Source organism: Pollachius pollachius (genome assembly GCF_949987615.1).
Source record: "Pollachius pollachius genome assembly, chromosome: 7".
NCBI classification, from domain to species: Eukaryota; Metazoa; Chordata; class Actinopteri; order Gadiformes; family Gadidae; genus Pollachius; species Pollachius pollachius.
In genome coordinates this window covers 9,225,738-9,247,163 of record NC_136940.1, presented here as the reverse complement: position 1 = coordinate 9,247,163, position 21,426 = coordinate 9,225,738, and the positions used below count along the sequence as shown (strand labels likewise).

The following is a 21,426-nucleotide window of genomic DNA, read 5'->3' as shown; positions in this document are numbered from 1 at the left end:
GAAGAGGGGGGGCTACGAGTGATATAGAACCCACAAGAAGATGTAGACTAGGCCCTTTGAGTTATGGAGAGCTGGGCCTTCTTCCATGGCCTGGTTGTAGTTGTAATGGTGTCGTTAGTATGGGTCATGTATACAGACCCGGTTATTTCCCTTGGCTCATCCACCATGATTGATTCTTGGTTCTAAACGCTAGCTGGGTAGGGGGAACTTAACGCGGAACCAAGATGGCTGCCAAGTGAATGAGGCCTATTGCTATCCTTTCCTCACCATTACATTGAGTCTTTTAACTGATGCATTTATCGATAGACACTTACAATGAAGTGTAGATACATGTCATTGAAGAGCAGGCATCTTTCTCAAGGGTCACTACAGATGGGCTGTGGACACAGAGGATCAAGCCCAGGACCTTCTGGTTAGCAACTGTACTACCCTGTTCCGAACCTTGAGCATAACCATGTCAAAGCCCTTCTACAAACCCTCTCCAACCTAATGCCTGAGTGTAGCAGTTCAGTCCTTTACACCAACCTTATTTTTCTACTATATGCATCATCTGCTTCTGTATCAGAAACAGGCTCCAGTTACTCTTTCTCTCGTGTTTCATGAAGCTCTGTGTTTGGGTTCGCTCCATCTCATTAAAACCTGCTTCGTATTGTTCCTACGGGAGGCCAGAACACGACAATATGCTCTGAAGAGATATATATTTTTAAAGAAATGTGCACCATTATGTTGTTGAATAGACTTGGCTGAATGGACTGCTAGACTCAACAACAATATTGTTGTTGAGTCTAGTCATGCTGCGCTAGAGTGTTTGTGTGTGTGTGTGTGTGTGTCTGGGAGTGTGTGTGTGTGTTTGTCAAAGTGTGTGAAAGTGTGTGTGTGTGTGTGTGTGTGTGTGTGTGTGTGTGTCTGTGTGTGTGTGTGTGTGTCTGTGTGTGTGTGTTTGAGAACCAGAAAAAGAGAGTGGGAAGGAGAAAGCAGCAGCATTGTCATGAGAGAGACTAGAAACAGAGAGAAAGGTACAAGAGAGAGAGAGAGAAACAATAGAGAGAGAGAGAGAGAGAGAGAGAGAGAGAGAGAGAGATACAATATCGCACACATGTCTGTCTTCACTCTTCAGGTGTGTCATTATCACGGGTGAGTGGCTGTCTTGAAGATGTTAACATTAATTCCAGCAGAATAACACAGAATAACACTCTGATACGCTTTGATATTTTACCTGGTCATTTTATCATTCCCTCCCTCTCTCTCTCTCCCTCTCTCTGTCGCTACTGTAACGACCACATTTATATTCTGTCACCTGTCAAGGTCCCTCGCCCACAGCGGCGGCCAGATCCCACATGGAGTATGCTGAATAGGAATCTGATTACGTCACCAAAAACACGAATCAATCATAGCCACGGAGTAAATACGAAAATGCTCCACTCTGACCTTTTCGTTTCATATACTTGAAGTTTTGTATCAGAATTTATGTATGTGGTACCCAAGAAGCAATATTCTGCCTGAAACAGGAAATAAAATATGATTGAAAAAATATGGCCAATATGACATTCATATGAGAAATAAAACATATATTTTAATAGTAATCAGTCATTAAGTAATGTGTGGCATATGTATCAAACCAACACAATCAATCAATCCGGCAGACATTTTTTTTAATCGATTTATGTAATATGATTAATATACAACGTTTCCGAAAGGGTTAATACCTATGAACCAGAGCATAATAACCATCTCCACATGAGCTAATATGTGGAGACATGTCAACATGTTGTAAACGCGACCTGACGCGTGAGAGGGCGGTGGAGGGCGGGAGGAGCCGCGTTGGCGTTTGTGATGGATGAGGTCACACCCCAGGCGGCACTTTGGAGGTCAGGACAGCGAGGTCAGTGCGGAGATCAGGGTGAGCTCCTCAGCCCACGTCCTTCCCAAGGTTCCTGGGTGCCCACCCTGAAACACACATCTCATGGTCGTTCACCCTGAGACCTGCCCTGGTCTTCTGAGAGAGTGGACCACTGAGATGCGTGAGACACTATGCCTGCAGTTACACGATAGAAACGGAAAGTCAGCCAACGCTTCCATCCAGAAAACACACATTATATTTATTAACAATAAGAGAAGGTGGTACTTTATTAATCCCATGGGAAATCCAATATTTATAAAAAATGTGTTTGCTTATTTGCTTATTGTTATTTTTTTAATATTGTGTTTTTGGGTTATCTTTAACTTGCTAGATATCAATGAGGTGTTTTAATGTAGATACTATTCTATAGCTCTGCCATGATGCCTAACGTGTTCACTGCTAGGTTAGGCTAACTGCTGAGGTAAAGGCTAGTTAAGGTTAGATGAAGGTTAGCCTTCGGTTACTGCTAGGGTAAGGCTAGGCATAGGGAGAGGTCAGGCTTTGTAGTTAAGATCAGGGGTGACAGTAAGCAGTGAACTGCTTACTACAGCTTTCTTCAAGACCACCCTGTACATTTCATCTACATATCACGTCTCCGTATCTGCATATGCATCTACATATCTAGACCCCGTGTCTACATAATATATATCTACATATCAAGACCACATATCTATGTACAATCTATTTACATATCAAGACCATATTTCAATGACACGAGCTGTTTCATTATCATCCCTAATTCCTATTCCATTCATTCACACCACAAATACCTCCCTTCCGTTTACGTCATTTCTCACCTGCCCTTCACGGAGTGACCTCGTCGCCGCCTGACCTTTGACCCCTACTCTTTCCCTCTATGTCTGTTTGTGTGTGTGCAGGTGCAAAGGGGCGTCTCATTATGGTCTGTCGGCGGACAGGAAGCGGCGCTCCCAGGAGGGCGACTGCACCGACAGCACGTCGGAGCTCACGGTCGCCACCTTGCCGTGCGACGGTCCCACGTCGGCCGCCGTGGCGCTGCTGGCCGACGACCCTGGCCTAGTGAACCCTGCCTTCGAGCCCAGCATGGAGGACAACAGCCAATCAGGAAGCACCAGCAGCCTGGCCGCGCGCAGCAGCAGCAAGAAGAGTGAGTGCTGCGAGTCAAGTAGTGTAGGGCTCAGACGTCACGATGCATCATGGGTTATTAGGGAGAGAGAGACACCCCCATATTGAGAGGACAAGAGAGAATTGTAGTACTGTACGATCCTAGACCAATGTAAATGTTCATAATCCAGGCTAGTGAAGAGATTGAGTGTTTAGCAGAGTATTTAATATTGAGTACCGAGCGTATTGAGGACAGAGTAGTGAGTATTAAGCAGTGAGTGCTTGATGTAGAGGGTATATAGAAGCAAGTATTTCCTACATACTTGGGGGAAAATACATATTCTGAATTGAGAACCGGACAGCCAGCATAGATTATACGTTCCTGAGTATTAAGTTGTGAGTTTTCCTCTATACCTACAGAGTAAAGTCAGTATATCCTGGTGGGTATAGAGAAGGGGAGCGAGAACAGTAGACAAAGACATTCTGTCCTCTCGGCCCGCGTGTAGACACAATAAATCTTCGGAGTGCAGCATCCAAACACCAGTGGTGCGAACACGTGCCCTCTAGCCTACAGCTAGCCTGGCCTCACCAGCCCACAGAGAAAAGGTAGCTTTACCCTCTGTAGCATACAGATAACCTGACCTCACCAGCCCACAGGGGAAAAGTAGCATTCCCTTACTAGCATACAGCTAGCCTGGCATCAGCAGCCCACAGAGGAAAGGTAGCATGCCCTCACTAGCGTACAGCTAGCCTGGCCTAATCAGCCAACAGAGGAAAGGTGGCATGCCCTTACTAGCATACAGCTAGCCTGGCCTCACCAGCCATGAGAGAAAAGGTAGCATGCCTTACTAGCGTACAGCTAGCCTGGACTCATCAGCCCAGAGAAGGAGAGGAATAGAGAGATACAGAATCTGTAGGCTTCTGGATGTGTGTATTTTTGTGTATGTGTGTGTGTGTGTGTGTGTGTGTGTGTGTGTGTGTGTGTGTGTCTGTGTGTAACGCCACTGTCAGCGTGACAGATTGAAAATCAATAGTGAGTAAAGAGGCTGCAGAGGTTTTGTAGTGTCACAAACTGTAATTCCCTAAGGCGCCCTGGTCACGCGATCCCTTCATTCAACCAATCAGCATGCAGCATCCTATCTCTCTCTCTCTGCCATCACTCCCCAGGCCTTTCACTACGAGTGACCTAATGATCTGTGGTCGTAATCCACCCAGCCGCCTATGTAGCCTCGCCTCTCCGCTTGTCCGTAGACCACATTATCCCCTTTGTATTCATTTCTATTCGACATATCTGTAGGAAATATGAACTTTCTTAGTAGAGCGAGGGGTAGAAGGAATTTGAAGGTGCGTTGAGGTCGAGCAGGTGGTCCTTTTAAGGAGAGGGAAGATTAAAAATAGTCTCAGTCAGGCCATTAACACAGCACTCTCCAGTACTTACACAGTCGGGCATGGACGCACTCGTCCTTTATCAACACTACTATACACACACATGCCCAAACACTCCCACACACACACACACACACACACACACACACACACACACACACACACACACACACACACACACACATACCCTCCCTTACCCTATGACACCCAAAGTACTGCAACAATAAGCTCCTCCCACCATTCAAATGTTAAGCCACTCCCACTGTTGCAACTACCAGATTAAAACCTTCCAACTACCGCCACTTCTATATTAAGCCCCTCCCACTGGCACCAAAAGCTCTCCTCCCACATCCTTATTTGCCATACTATAACCCTCCAATTCCCAACTGCACCATGTTAAGACCCTCCCACTACCAAGGGCACCATGCATGTTAAGCCCCTCCCACTACCGACTACATCATGTTAAGCCCCTCCCACTACCAACTACATCATGTTAAGCCCCTCCCACTACCGACTACATCATGTTAAGCCCCTCCCACTACCGACTACATCATTTCAAGCCCCTCCCACTACCAACAGCACCATGTTAAGCCCCTCCCACTACTTACTAAAGTCATTCCCACAACAACAACCACCTGTATGGTTGTTGTCACACAACAACACAACCACACACATAAACAGTACAAGCACCTTAAACTTCACCAGCTTACCACCACCACATCTACACCAACACCACCACCATACCGTTCACTCCAAGAACCCCCAGCAGGGCCTGGCACCATGGGAGGCTGCTGCAGTTGAGCAGGCTGTCAGCTCCAGAGTTGGACGGGGGGCTGGTGCTTTTCGAGAGTAATGTGGCTGTCAGGAGGCCATGCATCTCTCAGACCTGCAGAGAGGAGGAAGTGGAAGGGGAGAGGGAGGGAGAGAGGGAGAGGGAGAGAGGGAGAGAGAGAGAGAGAGTGAGAGAGAGAGAGAAAGAGAGAGAGAGAGAGCCAGAGTGAGAGAGAGAGGGGGGGAGGAGTGAGGGAGGGAGAGAGAGAGGGAGAGAGAGAGGGGGGGAGGAGGGAGAGAGTGAGGGAGGGAGGGAGGGAGAGGAGAGGAGAGGAGCAGGAAGGGGTAGGGAGGGAGGGAGAGGGAGAGAGAGAGAGACAGAGAGAGAGAGAGGGGGGAGTGAGGGAGGGAGAGAGAGAGGGAGAGAGAGAGGGGGGAGGAGGGAGAGAGTGAGGGAGGGAGGGAGGGAGAGGAGAGGAGCAGGAAGGGGTAGGGAGGGAGGGATGCTGCAGAGCCTTGCAGGGCTCTCTCTCTCTCCCCCCCCTCTCTTCCTCTCTCTCCCCGCTCTCCTTCTCCCTATCTCACTAACTCAATTTCTCAGCCTTTATTTTGGTCAAAAGAGGGTGCAAGAGGAGATAGAGAGTGAGGGAGAGAAGGAGAGAGGTATATATATTAATGTTTACAAAGAGAGAGAGGGGGGAGAAAGCGGAAGATAGAGATGAGGGAGAGAGAGAGATATAGAGCGAGATAGAGAGCGATAGAGGGAGAAGGAGGGAGAGAGAGACCAAACGAGGGATTTGCATCTGAACCCCAACTCTGACCACTCTGCAAAAGACTTAAGTGAATGGATGCGTTAGATTACTGCTTTTATGTTACCGATCAAAGACCAATGTGGTGGTCACGTGTCTGCCTCTTCAGTGCCATTCATCACAGCCATGGTTTGTTAAACATTAGAACTCTTCAACCCTTCTAACCTTTTGAACAGCAACACCACACACACACACACACACACACACACACACACACACACACACACACACACACACACTCACACACACACTCACACACACACACAAACACACACACACACACACACAAAGCTGCAGTGTTAGTGTCAGTGAACCCTTGACCTCATCCATCAACAGTGTTTGGTGCAGCTTATTACCCACGGTGCACTATAAATGCTGAAGTTCATGTAGGCCTATACAGTTTAAAAGGGTCAAGTCAAGTGTTGGTTGAAGTGTTAGGATAGAGGTTGTTGAGTTTGGGCCTTAGGTTAGAGATAGCTGCGTTTGGGTAGACTAGGTTTTATTTCAGTTTGGATTTCAAGTAACAATGCATTGTTGGAAATAAACAACATGACCATTCCATCTCTTGTCACACTGGTGGAACAGGGTTAAAGAGCCCCCATCTGTTTCCATTTGCAGAGTGGGTGTTGGGATCGGCAGGTTCTGAGACATGCCTGGGCTTGTTCGGGGCCAAGCTGTGTATAAATTCTCTTTCTCTCTGGATCTCCACAGTCAGGAACTTCGACCGCTCGTCAGTGCGGAGCCGTTCCTTCCGGCGGCTGAACCGGGCGTTCAGCGTCCTGCGGAGGACTAAGAGCGGGAACGCCGTCAGCAATGAGACCACCGAAGAGCGGGACAATGTCCGCAATGCCGGGAGCCCCCAGGAAGGTATGGCTCCCCGGCCACCGTGGCGATGGGTGTGTCTGTGTGTGTTTTTGTGTGTTTGTGTGTCTGAATGTGCTGTGTTTGTGTGTGTTTTTGTGTGTTTGTGTGTCTGAATGTGCTGTGTTTGTGTGTGTTTTTGTGCATTAGTTTGTGTGTGCGTGAGAGAGTGTGGTGTGTGTGTGTGTGTGTTGGGGTGGGTCTTTGTGTGAATGTGCTGTGTGTAGGGGGGTTATATTGTGTGTGGGTACAGCTCTTCTCATGCGTTCTTAGTTGCATTTAGTTTATCGTTAAAGTTTATTCTGTGACTTTTTTTTTGCATAGTGTCTGTTTTGCTGAGTCCATATGTTTTTTTGCACATTTTATAAATAATATAAAAAAAAGGCAAAAATAGGAGATAGGAGGGATAAACAGCAGTGGTTGGTCTCCCGTCGGGGATTGTGAAGTGCTTGTATGATGTCACTAGTGATGTCACAGCTGCGTCTCCACTTTGTGGTACTTTCTGTGTGTGTCTGCCTGTAAGTGTGTACTTGCGTGTGAAGGCATCCAGTGCACTTTTCAATGTGTGTCACTCTGTTGGAAGTGTGCAGCTGTTCCTGTGTGTGTGTGTGTGTTTGTGTGTGTGTGTGTGTGTGTGTGTGTGTGTGTGTATGGGGGGATGTTTTTTGTGCAGTATGTTTGTGCGGTAGGTTTGTGTGTGTGTGTTTGTGTGTGTAGTGTGCATGTTTGTGCGGTGTGTGTGTGTGTGTGTGTGTGTGTGTGTGTGTGTGTGTGCATCTTTTAGCTGAGCAAGGAGGTAGGTTGTGACGCGTTGGGGAGCCTCAGTGTAACGGGAGCATATGTTCCCTTAATAATTCAGCTGCAGATTGCATAAGGGCCCCGGGTCCCAGAGCGCCCCGGGTCCCAGAGCTGGACTAGAAGGAACATGACTGCATCACCAGGGGGAGGGTGCCTCAGGGGCCTACTATTCTGACCAAAGTTTCAACGAAAATCATGACTTATCACTTACTGTATATTAGACATATTACACTATGGGTATGTTGGCACTATAAAACATGATTATGTGGGTGGATTAGATGTTTGATTCATTGATACTGATGGTAAATGTGGGTATCGCAGCAGAAATTCAGAACAGAAACACTGAATTCATTTATAAATATAAATAAAAGATGTCCAGAGGGTCCAATATTGGTATTATAAAATACTGACATGCCTCATCAGCCAGGCCTGTTATCTATTCCCTCCTCCATGTTCTCCATTGCTTGTTAGGGGTCTAGAGGCCCCCAGGAGCCCAAAATCAGAGCTCTGCTGGAGGAGACAGGACAGAGAGGGAGGGAGAAGGGAGGTTTCCTAAAAAAAGAAATGGGAGTCATGTTAGTGATATCTAGCTGTCAGACATCCCCTGGTGATGGGGTCTTGAGTAGTGGTGGGGGCTGCTTCTCTGTTGGGGGGGGGGGGGGGGGGGGGTGGTAGATGCAGTAGGAGTGATGGATCATGAAGAATAGATAGAGAGATGGAGGGAGGGAGGGATTCATAAAGAATGGAGAGAGAGAGGGAAGGAGGGGTTCATGAAGAATAGAGTGAGGGATTCATAAAGAATGGAGAGAGAGATAGAGGGAGGGATTCATAAGAATTGAGAGAGAGATAGAGGGAGGGAGAGAAGTAGGGATTCATAAGAATAGAGAGAGAGATAGAGGGAGGGAGAGAGGGATTTATAAGAATAGAGAGATAGAGAGGGAGAGAGATAGAATGGGAGGGAGAGAGAGAGAGAGGGGAAAAGGGGGAGAGAGAGAGAGAGAGGTAGGACATGGTCCTACCTCTACCAGGTCTACGGAGAGAAGGGAGGGGTTACATAATGGTCAGTGGTTTAGTGTGTCTCTGCTCCTTCTCTGCAGTCTGCTGCGATAGGGACAAGTAGGGGAAAGTATTGACTCCTGGAACAGGAAAAGTGCAGTGCTCGTAGAACAAGACGGAGAGAGAGAGACACACGTGGATGAAAAACAAGGGTAGAGGAGAGAGAGTGGGGGAGAGGGAGAAAGACTGTGGTAGAGAAAGCAAGAGAGAAGAGAGAGATTGATGTTTACGGAGAGAAAGAATGGGGCTATAGAGAGATAAGGCAGAGAGAATGAGTGAGATGGAACAGGGAGAGTTAAACAAGGAGAAAGAGACAGAGATGACGGAAAGTAATTGGGAAGGGATAGAAAGTGTGTGTGTGTGTGTGTGTGTGGGGGGGGGGGCAAAGACATAACACTAGAGAGAAAGAGAGGTAGGAAAAACGATAGAGAGGGGGGGAGAGAGAGAGAGATATCAGGATGAAGAATATCTCTCCCTGGTGAGTTTATGACAACAGATGATGTCAGAGGAAGATGTTTCTGGAAGCAGGTCCGGCCAAGGGTGTGTCAGCCCTGTTGGGAGTGTAGCACAACATGATTTACAACGGATACGTGCGTGGAATGGCTAGGCCTCGGGACCACGTGCAGACGCGTGCATCCGTAAATCTGTGTTTGATTGTAGAGCGGCGTGTAAACAGCACCCAGCAGGTGGGCATGCTGCTTCCACAGCACTAAGAATCTCCCCAAGCTGAGCATTAGGTTTTCCTGAACCTTGAGTACATACAGAAGCTATTTTCTGCATCACTTATGAGATGTATGAAGATGTATGATATATGAAGGCCCCGTCAAAACATATTCTGCATAGGAGGCTACGTTTGTGCCTTTTTTATGTTTGATTTTGGTTTAGTTTTTTTAATCCTTTCTCAGCTCTCCCCTTTTTGTTAATGTTCCCCTCTTTTTTTTTGCAAATCAGCAGCTTCTGTTTTTATCACTTGTGATTTGTGTTCTCTCATCCTTTCTCTCTCTCCCCCTCTCTATGTTTCCCTCATGCTCTCTTTGCCTTCCCTCCCTCTCCCTTTCTGCCCCCTCTCTCTCTCTCTCTCGCTCTCTCTCTCTCTCTCTCTCTCTTCCCTGTCCCTCCAGTTCTGGCTCTACCCCAGCTCCATCACTTGATCCCTGACGGGGAGCTCACAAGCATAAAGATTACCCGGGTGGACCCCGCCGACCCCCTGGCCATCAGCATCGTTGGGGGCAACGAGACCCCGCTGGTGCGCATCCTCATCCAGGACATCTACCGCGAGGGGGTGATCGCCCGGGACGGACGCCTGCTCCCCGGGGACATGATCCTCAAGGTGGGCACTCGCTCCTGGCCCCCTTTTGTCTCTGACAATAGGAAACAGATCCATGTATGGATAACAGACAAAGATTCATGTCTGAATGAATCCCCCCAATCATTTAGTTGTTGATTGTAGTCTACAAAATAAAAGCCCCCGTAGGCGTTGTTATTGTTTTGCCGATCTGATGAATTCGATCACTTCCTGCTCTTTATTATGTAGTAGAAACAGCAGGAAGTCCCCTGGGACCGTCTTTGTTATGCTCTCTTCTAGGCTGCGTTGCGTTTGGCTGTCGTCGGCGTAACTCTAGTCTTCGCTGTTGTGTTGTGTGTTGTTGCTGTTGTAACTCCAGTCTGGTTGGCTCGCTCAAAGAAATAATCACCCCTTGCGGGACGATAAAGTTTGCCATTGACCCTGAACCCTGTGCTGTTGATGGACCAGGTGAATGGCATCGACATCAGCAACGTGGCCCACTGCTTCGCCCTGGCCACCCTCAAGCAGCCCTGCACGCTGCTGCGGCTCACCGTGCTGCGCGAGCAGCGCCACCGCTACCGCGCGCACTCCCACGGCCACGCCCACGACGCGGCCGGGGGCGGGGCCTACCCCGCGCCTCACAACCACCACTTGGCGTCCTCGCCGCCGGGGCGGGACGACAGCGTGCACGTGGTGCTGAGCAAGAACGCCCCCGACGAGCAGCTGGGCATCAAGCTGGTGCGGCGCCCGGAGGAGCACGGCGTCTTCATCTTCCACCTGCTGGAGGGCGGGCTGGCGGCGCGCGACGGCCAGCTGTGCGTGGGCGACCGCGTGCTCGCCATCAACGGGCACGACCTGCGCTACGGGGCGCCGGAGCACGCCGCCCTGCTCATACAGGTGAGCGGTTGAATCCTGGGGCCCACCGTTTCCTGAGTCACTGTTAAGGGGAGGTTCCCACTGAAGCGAGAGTCGTGGCGAAACGCCAGTTCAACCGCTCATGGGGAATGGGGGTAGGGCGCGGTCAAGCAGCGACAGCGGGAGCCGGGTGGAGTTGCCGAAAAGGCCGCAGCCGGCCCTGCGGTGATCCTACTGGATGTAGCCATGATAGCACAGCATAACATGCTAACATACCAGCTAATAATAAAACTTCAAATAATTATGTTCATAATTATGTTCATGCAAACAAGTACAAACAGATATTAGGGATATTAGTGTTTATAGAGCAGAACAAAGGCAGAAACCAGGGAAAAGGGCATCAACAACCGCAGCCGAGTTGTGCTGGGCTGTTCTGGCTCCCTGGGCTACTGTTGGTAATTGCGGTGATGGTGGCTCATTAGTCGCTGGCTGCTGGCTCCGTGCTTAATGCAGCTAATAGTTATAATTGTGGTGGTCCTCCAGTGGGCTGAGCCCGAGGCGGGATCCGCTTCCCGGGCCGTGAGGCAGTCAATGGCACCCGTGTATGTTCTTAATGGTGGTTCAATGGAGCTTGTTTTGCGGGCTGGACGGCGCAGCGTTTCTGAGTTTCCTGAGGAAGGAGACCGGCCGGCAAGCTCCCGCGGAGCCGAGATGAGCGCTCCAAAGGCAGCCGTTTCTGTCAGAGATTAAGAGCTGGCGCTGATGCAATTAAATCACTTCAATTAAGACGATAACGAGGTGGACCGGGTAATTTAGGAGTCAGCTCCGCGCCTTCGAGAGCAGCAGAAATCTCAGAGGAGGGGAGCGGGGGGAGACAGGGGGAGGAAGTCGAGTGGTGTATTCAATCACATGGGTGCCTGTGTGTGTGTATGTGTGTGTGTGTGCGCGTGCTTGTGCGTGCTTTTGTGCATCCGGGCACAGCTGTGTACGCGCGTGTACGTGCATTCGATTACGTGTGTGAGAATAAGTGTAGGAGGCAGCTCAAGAGAGTCACAGAGGAGCAGAGGACAAGAGGAGGAGGAAAGAAGAGAGGAGAAGAGCAGCAGGAGGAGGGTGAAGGAGGAGAACGACAATCTAAAATAGAGGGGGAGGAGAAGCTAAAATTGTGTTCCCTTTAGGTCCATCAAGACGCCGTGTGCGTTGCTAGGTCGGCTGCTGTGCTCTCGGACACAGCGAACCTAAAAAACAGGGAGCCAGTCGCAGCTGAGAACATTCTGTCTTTTCGGACTGCAATGCAAATCCGTGGGTTAGCATGTTGCGTCGTGCGGTGCGCCGGGTCAAAGTATAAATAATTGAAACTCCAGAGCGAATCCCCTCCGTGGCAACGATGAGAGGAAAAAGGCGAGGAGAGGAGGGTAGAGGAGGAGAGGAGCGACATTAAATTGGCAGTAAAAACAATAAGGAGCTGTTCAGGGCGCTCCGGGGAAGAGGTGTGAGGCGCACACTGGCTGTATGAGATGAACCTCCCTCACATTAATCTGTTTGAACACAAAACGCTTTACCGTCCCCTACGATCACATCACTGCTGGCTGCGCCGAGGCAGAGGCCGTGTCCACCCGGCCAAGGGCAGATAAGGGGCTGCCGCTGGGTCCAGGTGCTCTGGTGACACGGTGTTTATCACCCGCAGACCTGGATGCGTCTGAGTAGATGAGGTTTAGCTGCACATTCGTCATCTTATTACAAACAGAAGCCAATGTACCAAGAACACAATGGAGGGAGGGACAAGGAGGGATTGATGGACTTTTTTCGACAACAAATGAATCACCAAGATTGCACATCTTTGAAGTAAACATCTGATTCAAAGCAGACAGAGGAAATAACTGCAAAATAGTTTGCAGATGAGATGTTATTTTGGTGCCTATTTTTCCTACGATGCATCAGAGTTAGGATCTGAAGATATGGATCTGGGTGACGGGGAGCAGCGCATCGGTTGCACCCACACAACACAACGGTTCTAATTATATCAATAATATAAATCCTTATTATACATTTGGATTTGTAAATACAATTTTCGGGGAACTCAATGTTGCCTTAGGGCTCATTGTATAAACTGTCAAACTAAAATGTAGTTTTGGAGATGAGTAGGTAGTCACACAAATAATATAGTTGTATTTAAGTAGAAGTTACCGCTACAGGAGCTAAGGAGCTAACATGGCGAGTCACGTCATAGAAACAGTCCACAAAGCACAGAGATGCAGCTGTTTTCTTTTTGCAGTGCACAAACGCTTCGCCCATCCCTTTGCCACACCAGCGCCACCCCAGCGCATTTCTGCTCCAGAAACTCTGTGGACACGGCCCCTTACGGTGCAGAAAACCTCAGCAAGCCGCCATTCCACCGTTCTGCCCCGTGATGACCCAATACTCTCCATCTCCCCCCCACAGGCCAGCGAGGAGCTCGTCCACTTCATCGTGTCCCGTCAGATCTGCCTCCCCACCCCGGATATCCTGCAGGAGGCCCCCTGGGGGATGGAGGGCCCCCCACCCTACTCCCCGGTAGACCTGGAGCCCTCAATACTGGTGAACAAACACAGACACACACACACACACACACACACACACACACACACACACACACACACACACACACACACACACACACACACACACACACACACATGCAAATATACATGGACATATACACGGACGCAGGCAATAACCTACACATTTGCATGCACACACAGGAACAGACACATATACACACACACTCACACACAGGCACACGCATACAGGCACACACACTGATCAGCACTAACATATGAATTGTGTGTCCTCTACTCATGCAGAAGAAATTTCTTTCATGTAGAAACGATCCCTCAATTTATTACCCCATTATAGCTGATTCACTCCCGATTCGCTCCTGATTAACTCCCCTCTACACTGACATAGCTCTCTCAGCATTCCCCTTCTCCCACCTCCTTATCTCCTCTCTCATGAGCACATCACCTTTCCTCCTCAACTCCCCCTCCTTGTCCCTTCCTCCCCTCCTTCCCACCTTAGCTTAACCCCTCCTCACCTCCAACTGTCCTCACTTCCTTAAGCCCTCTCCTCCCCTCTCTCTCCTTCTCCTCTCCATTCCTCTCCCCCTTCCTTCTCAAAGCGCTTCCTCACCTCACCTCCTCTCTCACTCTCTAGCCTTTTTTCTCCTCTCTCCCCCCCCCCCCCCCCCCTCCCCCCCCCCCTCTCCTTCCCTTCAAGTTCCTCCTCCACCTCCTCACCGCTCCTCCTCCCAGCTCCCTTCTCCTTCCTCCTCTGTCCCCCTCTCTCAGACCGGCCCTCTCTCTCCTCCCACCTCCTCCTCCTCTTCCTCCTTCAGAGAAGTTCCCACTCCTCCTCGTCATTACAGGCTTCTTACGACCTTGCGTGTTCCTCCGGTGATAAATCACGCCGTGCTCCGGACAGACATTGTTGTTGTACAGTGTCTCCCGGAGACCCGAACCCCGTTTCAAAAAGCCCCGGGAGGAGGAGCTACATAAAGGCTTCTTTATGCTCACACGCACCCGCAAGAAAACAACAACCTTTTGTAGCTCCAACGTGCCCGCGCTAAATATAGCCCCTTTCATGTGTAGTCTTTTATACAGCGGCATGAAGTGACGGTCGCCGTGACAACCACGACGCTGCCGTGCCGGGCCAGGCAAAACAAACATCTTCCACGACCTCTACCCGCGACGTGCACTCGCATATAAAGGAGAACACACACATATACACACACACACGCTCACACATGCATACATGCACATATTAACACCCACATACAGTGGGGCAAAAAAGTATTTAGTCAGCCACCAATTGTGCAAGTTCTCCCACTTAAAAAGATGAGAGAGGCCTGTAATTTTCATCATAGGTATACCTCAGCAATGAGAGACAAAGTGAAAAAAAAAAAATCTAGAAAATCACATTGTCTGATTTTTAAAGAATTTATTTGCAAATTATGGTGGAAAATAAGTATTTGGTCAATAACAAAAGGTCATCTCAATACTTTGTTACATGCCCTTTGTTGGCAATGACAGAGGTCAAACGTTTTCTGTAAGTCTTTACATGGTTTTCACACACTGCTGCTGGTATTTTGGCCCATTCCTCCATGCAGATCTCCTCTAGAGCAGTGATGTTTTTGGGCCTTCGCTGGGCAACACAGACTTTCAACTCCCTCCAAAGATTTTCTATGGGGTTGAGATCTGGAGACTGGCTAGGCCACTCCAGGACCTTGAAATGCTTCTTATGAAGCCACTCCTTCGTTGCCCGGGCGGTGTGTTTGGGGTCATTGTCATGCTGAAAGACCCAGCCACGTTTCATCTTCAGTGCCCTTGCTGATGGAAGGAGGTTTTCACTCAAAATCTCACGATACATGGCCCCATTCATTCTTTCCGTCACATGGATCAGACGTCCTGGTCCCTTGGCAGAAAAACAGCCCCAAAGCATGATGTTTCCACCCTCATGCTTCACTGTAGGTATGGTGTTCTTTGGATGCAACTCAGCATTCTTTCTCCTCCAAACACGACGAGTTGAGTTTTTACCAAAAAGTTCTATTTTGGTTTCATCTGACCATATGACATTTTCCCAATCCTGTTCTGGATCATCCAAATGCTCTCTAGCAAACTTCAAACGGGCCCGGACATGCACTGGCTTTAGCAGGGGGACACGTCTGGCACTGCAGGATTTGAGTCCCTGGCGGCGTAGTGTGTTAGTGATGGTAGCCTTTGTTACTTTGGTCCCAGCTCTCTGGAGGTCATTCACTAGGTCCCCCCGTGTGGTTCTGGGATTTTTGTTCACCGTTCTTGTGATCATTTTGACCCCAAAGGGTGAGATCTTGCGTGGAGCCCCAGATCGAGGGAGATTATCAGTGGTCTTGTATGTATTCCATTTCCTAATAATTGCTCCCACAGTTGATTTCTTCACACCAAGCTGCTTACCTATTGCAGATTCAGACTTCCCAGCCTGGTGCAGGTCTACAATTGTGTTTCTGGTGTCCTTTGACAGCTCTTTGGTCTTGGCCATAGTGGAGTTTGGAGTGTGACTGTTTGAGGTTGTGGACAGGTGTCTTTTATACTGATAAGGAGTTCAAACAGGTACCATTAATACAGGTAGCGAGTGGAGGACAGAGGAGCCTCTTAAAGAAGAAGTTACAGGTCTGTGACAGCCAGAAATCTTGCTGGTTTTTAGGTGACCAAATACTTATTTTCCACCATAATTTGCAAATAAATTCTTAAAAAATCAGACAATGTGATTTTCTGGATTTTTTTTTTCATTTTGTCTCTCATAGCTGAGGTTTACCTATGATGAAAATGACAGGCCTCTCTCGTCTTTTTAAGTGGGAGAACTTGCACAATTGGTGACTGACTAAATACTTTTTTGCCCCACTGTATTAACACATCACTGGGGGGGTGATTGTCAGGTGATTGGGGCAGTAGATGTTGAGAGAAGGTTAGGGGGTGGGGGGGGGGGGGGGCTGAAATGTGTTAATGCAGCACATGGAAGGAGGATGGCTCTGTTCCAGCTAGCTTAATGTGTCAAAGTGCTGCTCACTGAAGCACAATTGATACTGACTCGAACACAACATAAGATATACACACACACGCTATTATACGCACATACCATAATACACAAACACACACACACACACACACTATATTAGGCACATACATACACACACAAACTATAAACCACACACTGTGCCAGATAGACACACACACACTAACACGCATCCACACACTCACCGTGTAGGCAATAATGACTCACAGTCAACACCTTTCAAATCTGCAGTCAACCCCAAAGCGCTGCAAAACACTCTCAGCGACTCTGGCTGCCTCACCTCGTGATTCAGCCGCAGAGAGGTGTTTGCAGGTGACCCAGAGGGCTCGGCCTCATCTGCCGGTCAATTCCTGTTTCCTGTGTGCAGGACTCGTGCCAGAAGCCTGCGTGCTACGAGAAGACTGTGACACTTACCAAGGAGCCCTACGACTCGCTGGGCATGACGGTGGCTGGCGGGATGTCAAGCCGGGGCTGGGACCTCCCCATCTACGTCACCAACGTGGACCAGGACGGGGTGGTGGGACAGGAGGGGTCCATCCGCAAAGGTAATGACGCGCTCCTCCAATCTCTCGCTCTTTCCTTCCCTCCCATTTCACCCCCTTTCTCTCCCTGTATCTCTCTTTCTCTTTCACCCACTCACTGATATCTACAAATGCAGGCATCTTTGTGTTTACGCCTCATTCCCCCAAATATTGACCCGAGGCGACCAGGTGTGTGTTTGGCTGTGTCCTGTCGTCCATGTTGTCAGGGCCATGCGTTGGGTGAATACATCACCTGTGCCAGAAAACAGAAGGTGTGATGGAGATAAACGCTGACTCGTGTTTCATTACCGAGGTTATTTACCAAGCCCGCTACGCTACGCTATGCTACCGATACGCTACGCTAAGCCACCGCCACGCTCCGCCGCGCCCCAAATCAACTCTTAACAGGACAACGCTATCCTACAAGCCAACATTAGCATTTCAACGCTTGTAACTGATTAAAGGTGTTGCACAGCAGAAACGCTGCAGCTCCATGACATTACACAAACCCAGCAGGCACTGAAACCAACGCACTAGCCTGTGTGTGTCTGTGGATGTGCGTCTGTTTATTTGTGGCTGTGTTTGTATTGAGTGAGTGTATTGGTGTGTTTGTAGGTGTATGCTTGACCTAGTGTTTATTCGTGTGCGTGTTTATCAACATGTGTTTGTGGATGTATATTCGTATGGTGTCTAGCCTTTGCGTGCGTAAATGTGTGTTTGTGAGTAAACTGGACGCGTACAGCTGGAACAGAGCTATGCTTATGCAGTCTATCAGCGTAGCGCCTGTGGGCTCCATGAAAAGGACAAGTTCTGCCCGTCTGTATTTGTCCTGCGCCTTCTGCTCAAGGTGTGCGTGTGTGTGTTTGTATTTGTGTTTGTGTCTGTGTGTGTGTGCCTGTTTTTGTTTGTGTGTGCACTTTGAGCACGACACATTTGCATACAGTTTCACCGTCGAGCCGAGAGACGGTCGGCCTTTGAGGTCAACCTCATCTGGCAAGCTGACCAGACCCCCCCTGGTTGTCCCCGGCAACACTTTGATTACTGGGGGGCAGGTGGGGGTGAGAGGGGGCGGGGGGGGAATCATAATGTGCAGGTGGTGCTTTGTTTTTGATGCCGCTGTGCGCCAGTCGTGAGCTCACTGAATATTCAGGAGTCAGATGATGAAAAAAGGAAACTTCACACGCCCTGTGAAGTTTGCTTTTTTCCATTTGTAATGATTAACATTTTTATTAGCACTTTGGATTGATGCATATAAACAGGCACATAAGAAAAAAAATGTTTGGACTTCGTACTAAAATAAAGTGACAAAACAAACAAGAAAGGGAAATAAATGAGAAATGAAACCATATATTTGTATGCAGGGGGAAATCCTCGTCTTCAGGGCACCATGTTTTCCGCGCTCTGATCTGCTCCCCTCCCCCCGGCAACAGGTGACATCCTGTTGAACGTGAACGGCCTGGACCTGACGGGGGTGACCCGCAGCGAGGCGGTGGCCAACCTGAAGAACACCACGTCCCCCGTGGTGCTGAAGGTGTTGGAGATGCGGCCCCCTGAGGACTGCCAGCCGGAGTGCACCCTGCCCCCCTGCCTGGCCCCCTCGCCCACCGACAGCAGCAAGAGCCCCCTTCCCAGCGACGACCACTCCCCGCTCTGGGTTTCATGGCTGCAGCTGCCCAGGTATGTGGACGCGCACACACACACACACACACGCACACGCACGCACGCACGCACACGCACACACAAACACATATTAAGATGCACACACTGAAACACATCCAAACACACACACATATGCAGATGCACACACTATAACAAACACACACCTACACACACACACACACACACACACAGATGCACACACAAATACAGACACACAGACAAATACAGACACACACACTTATACAACGCACGCAAACATATACAGACACACACACACACACACTCAAACATACATATGCATGTGGACACACACGGACACGCATTCTATAAAACACACAGTCTCACGCACACAAGCTAACGCACACTAAAACCCACACATTAGAAAGGACACGCACACATGCATCTGCCACCATTCTGCCTCATCTACCCCATTCTGCCAAAGTTTGCCGCTTGGTCCTACTCTTTTTCTCAGCTTATGAAATAAATAAATAAGTTGGGTAAATAAATATGCGGGCTGACCTCGGCCAAATGCTGCTGGCTGCCTCCCCCAGCGGAGAGAGTGACACAACCAGCTGGCCCGCTCATTAGGAATTCATCTGCAACTTTTACATCTGAAACATTCAGAGCCTGTCAAAACTTTATAGGTTTGTTTAGAAGTCAGAGTCCTTTAGTCTCAACATCGCCCTTCAAACAGCTTTCCCTGAGGCACTCGCCATTAGTGGGTCATTACCTTCACCTCTCTGGGTGTTCTCTCTCTATCTATCTATCACCCTATCAATCTTTCTCTCTATCTATCTATCTATCTTTATATCTCTCTATTTCGCTATCTCTTTATCTCTCTATCTATCTATCTATCTATCACCCTATCAATCTTTCTCTCTATCTCTCTATCTATCTATCTATCTATCTATCTATCTATCTATCTATCTATCTATCTATCTATCTATCTATCTATCTATCTATCTATCTATATGCATGTATCTCTCTGTCTGTCTGTCTTTGTATCTGTTCCATCCCTCCCTCCTTCCTCCCTCCCTCCCTCCCTCTATCCATCTATCCAACTTTTGGTCAGCTAATATGCATATCGGGTTGTGGTTTACTGCTGACTTGAGGGATAGCTTTTTTAGAATAGTTTAAGCGCTTTGTAAGGTGGCATAAAGGTCCAGTACACAAACAGACTACCTAATGATCCGTAGCCAAAAGCAAAGTGCTACTAATCACTCAGTGCGGTGTGCATATACCCAGCAGAACCCAAAGCCCTTTGCTCCATCCCAGCAGTGTGATGCTCTCTATATTCCGGGTCGCGTCACAAATATGAATGGAAACACCTAGATGTAATGGGCAGATGTGGGCCCCGTGTGTGCGGACTCCATTGTCAAAGTAACGTAAAAAGGATGAACATGTCGGGGTCCGCTGTCTTACAAGTAACCCCCGTGTGGCCCCACCTTCTGCCCCTTCTCACTGGGCGTCGCAGGCACCTGCACTGCTGTAAGGACATCATCCTGCGTCGCAGCACCTCCGGCAGCCTGGGCTTCAGCATCGTGGGGGGTCTGGAGGAGGTCAACTGCAACCAGTCCTTCTTCATCCGCTCCATCGTCGAGGGCACGCCGGCCTACAACGACGGCAGGATCCGGTAGGTTGCCCCCCCCCCCCCCCCCCCTCTCTCTCGATGTTCTCAATTTCTGGTTCTCACCATCTTTTTTCTCTCACTCTTTTTGTTTTAAGGGGGGGATTTGTTGCACCCTCCTTCTTGGATCGCTCACTCTTTTTGCTCGGGTTTCATTCCCTCCATCTTCTTCCTTCATTTATTTTCTGTAATTTTTCTCTTCTTCCTTTTTCTCTCACTTTTCTATTTATTTGACATATTTTCAGAGATTAATTGTTCTCTCCATCTATTTTTTCTCACTCTCAGCATAACATTCTCACTCTCCTCTTTGTGGTCACGGAAGACTCTTAGTCTATAAGAAGATATAAAAATATTGTATGTAAAAATTACATGGACAACAAGACACTGGTCCACATGATTCATCTAAATCTCCTTCCAAACCAATGGTCTATAGTTGGTATGGACCAATGATGTATAACATACGTTAATCACATAAGACCTGTGCATCCGGTGTCTGACGATGTGTGTGTGTGTGTGTGTTTGTGTGTCCTGCAGGTGTGGAGACATCCTGCTGGAGGTGAACGGGAAGAGCACGTGGGGCATGACGCACACTGCCCTGGTGCGTCTCCTTAAGGAGCTGAGGGGGAAGATCACCCTGACCATCGTCTCCTGGCCCGGCAGCCTGCTGTAGCGGACCCTCCAGCCCCCATCCCCGACCCCCTTTACCCCCAAAACCCCCCGGTGGTCCTAGTAGCCACCACCCCGGAACGTGGAGGGGCGGAGTTTAAAGACTGACCACTTGAGTGGGAGGGGCCTAGAACAAATTGACAAGCATGGACTCCTGATGACGGACAGGCCATGATTTGCCTCAGAGTGGAGCTTAAAAGGGAGGCGGGGCCTAGTGTCGAACTCTGAGCAGGGGAGGAGCCAGTTGGGAAAGGAAACTGGCTCCAGGAAGCCTGTTACCCGAGTTAGATTGGCCCTATTTCCCAGGATGCAATGCGGAAATTGGTGTGAGGCGCTGGTTGGGCCCTATCCACGAGGATGACTGGAAGAGCTGGAAGAGCTGGAGGAGGGGATCGCTGTTTCCCCAGACATGGAAACCCAATGACTCAGGTGGAGGTTTTGGTCTGGGGGACACAAAAGTTGCCAATTTCAGTAGTTCCTGCGTTTAGGGTATGCGTTATGTTCGGCTCACATTTCCTTAACTGTAAAATGTTGGGTGTCAAAACAAAAAAAATTATATATAT

At 49.0% G+C, this 21,426-nt stretch overlaps 1 protein-coding gene across 1 annotated transcript in view; it reads left to right on the top strand.

Moving 5' to 3' along the window:
- Nucleotides 1–21,426, top strand: part of lnx1 (ligand of numb-protein X 1) — a 45,217-nt gene that overhangs the window by 23,313 nt on the left and 478 nt on the right. Inside the window, exons 4-12 of the mRNA XM_079740584.1 lie at nucleotides 2,779–3,026; nucleotides 6,661–6,816; nucleotides 9,786–9,994; nucleotides 10,418–10,846; nucleotides 13,247–13,381; nucleotides 16,758–16,935; nucleotides 18,342–18,588; nucleotides 20,045–20,203; nucleotides 20,732–21,426. The exon at nucleotides 20,732–21,426 is cut by the window's right edge and continues 478 nt beyond it. Coding sequence (XP_079596710.1) covers nucleotides 2,779–3,026; nucleotides 6,661–6,816; nucleotides 9,786–9,994; nucleotides 10,418–10,846; nucleotides 13,247–13,381; nucleotides 16,758–16,935; nucleotides 18,342–18,588; nucleotides 20,045–20,203; nucleotides 20,732–20,867 — 1,897 coding nt within the window. The 3' untranslated portion in view covers nucleotides 20,868–21,426. The remainder of the gene's footprint in view (nucleotides 1–2,778; nucleotides 3,027–6,660; nucleotides 6,817–9,785; nucleotides 9,995–10,417; nucleotides 10,847–13,246; nucleotides 13,382–16,757; nucleotides 16,936–18,341; nucleotides 18,589–20,044; nucleotides 20,204–20,731) is intronic.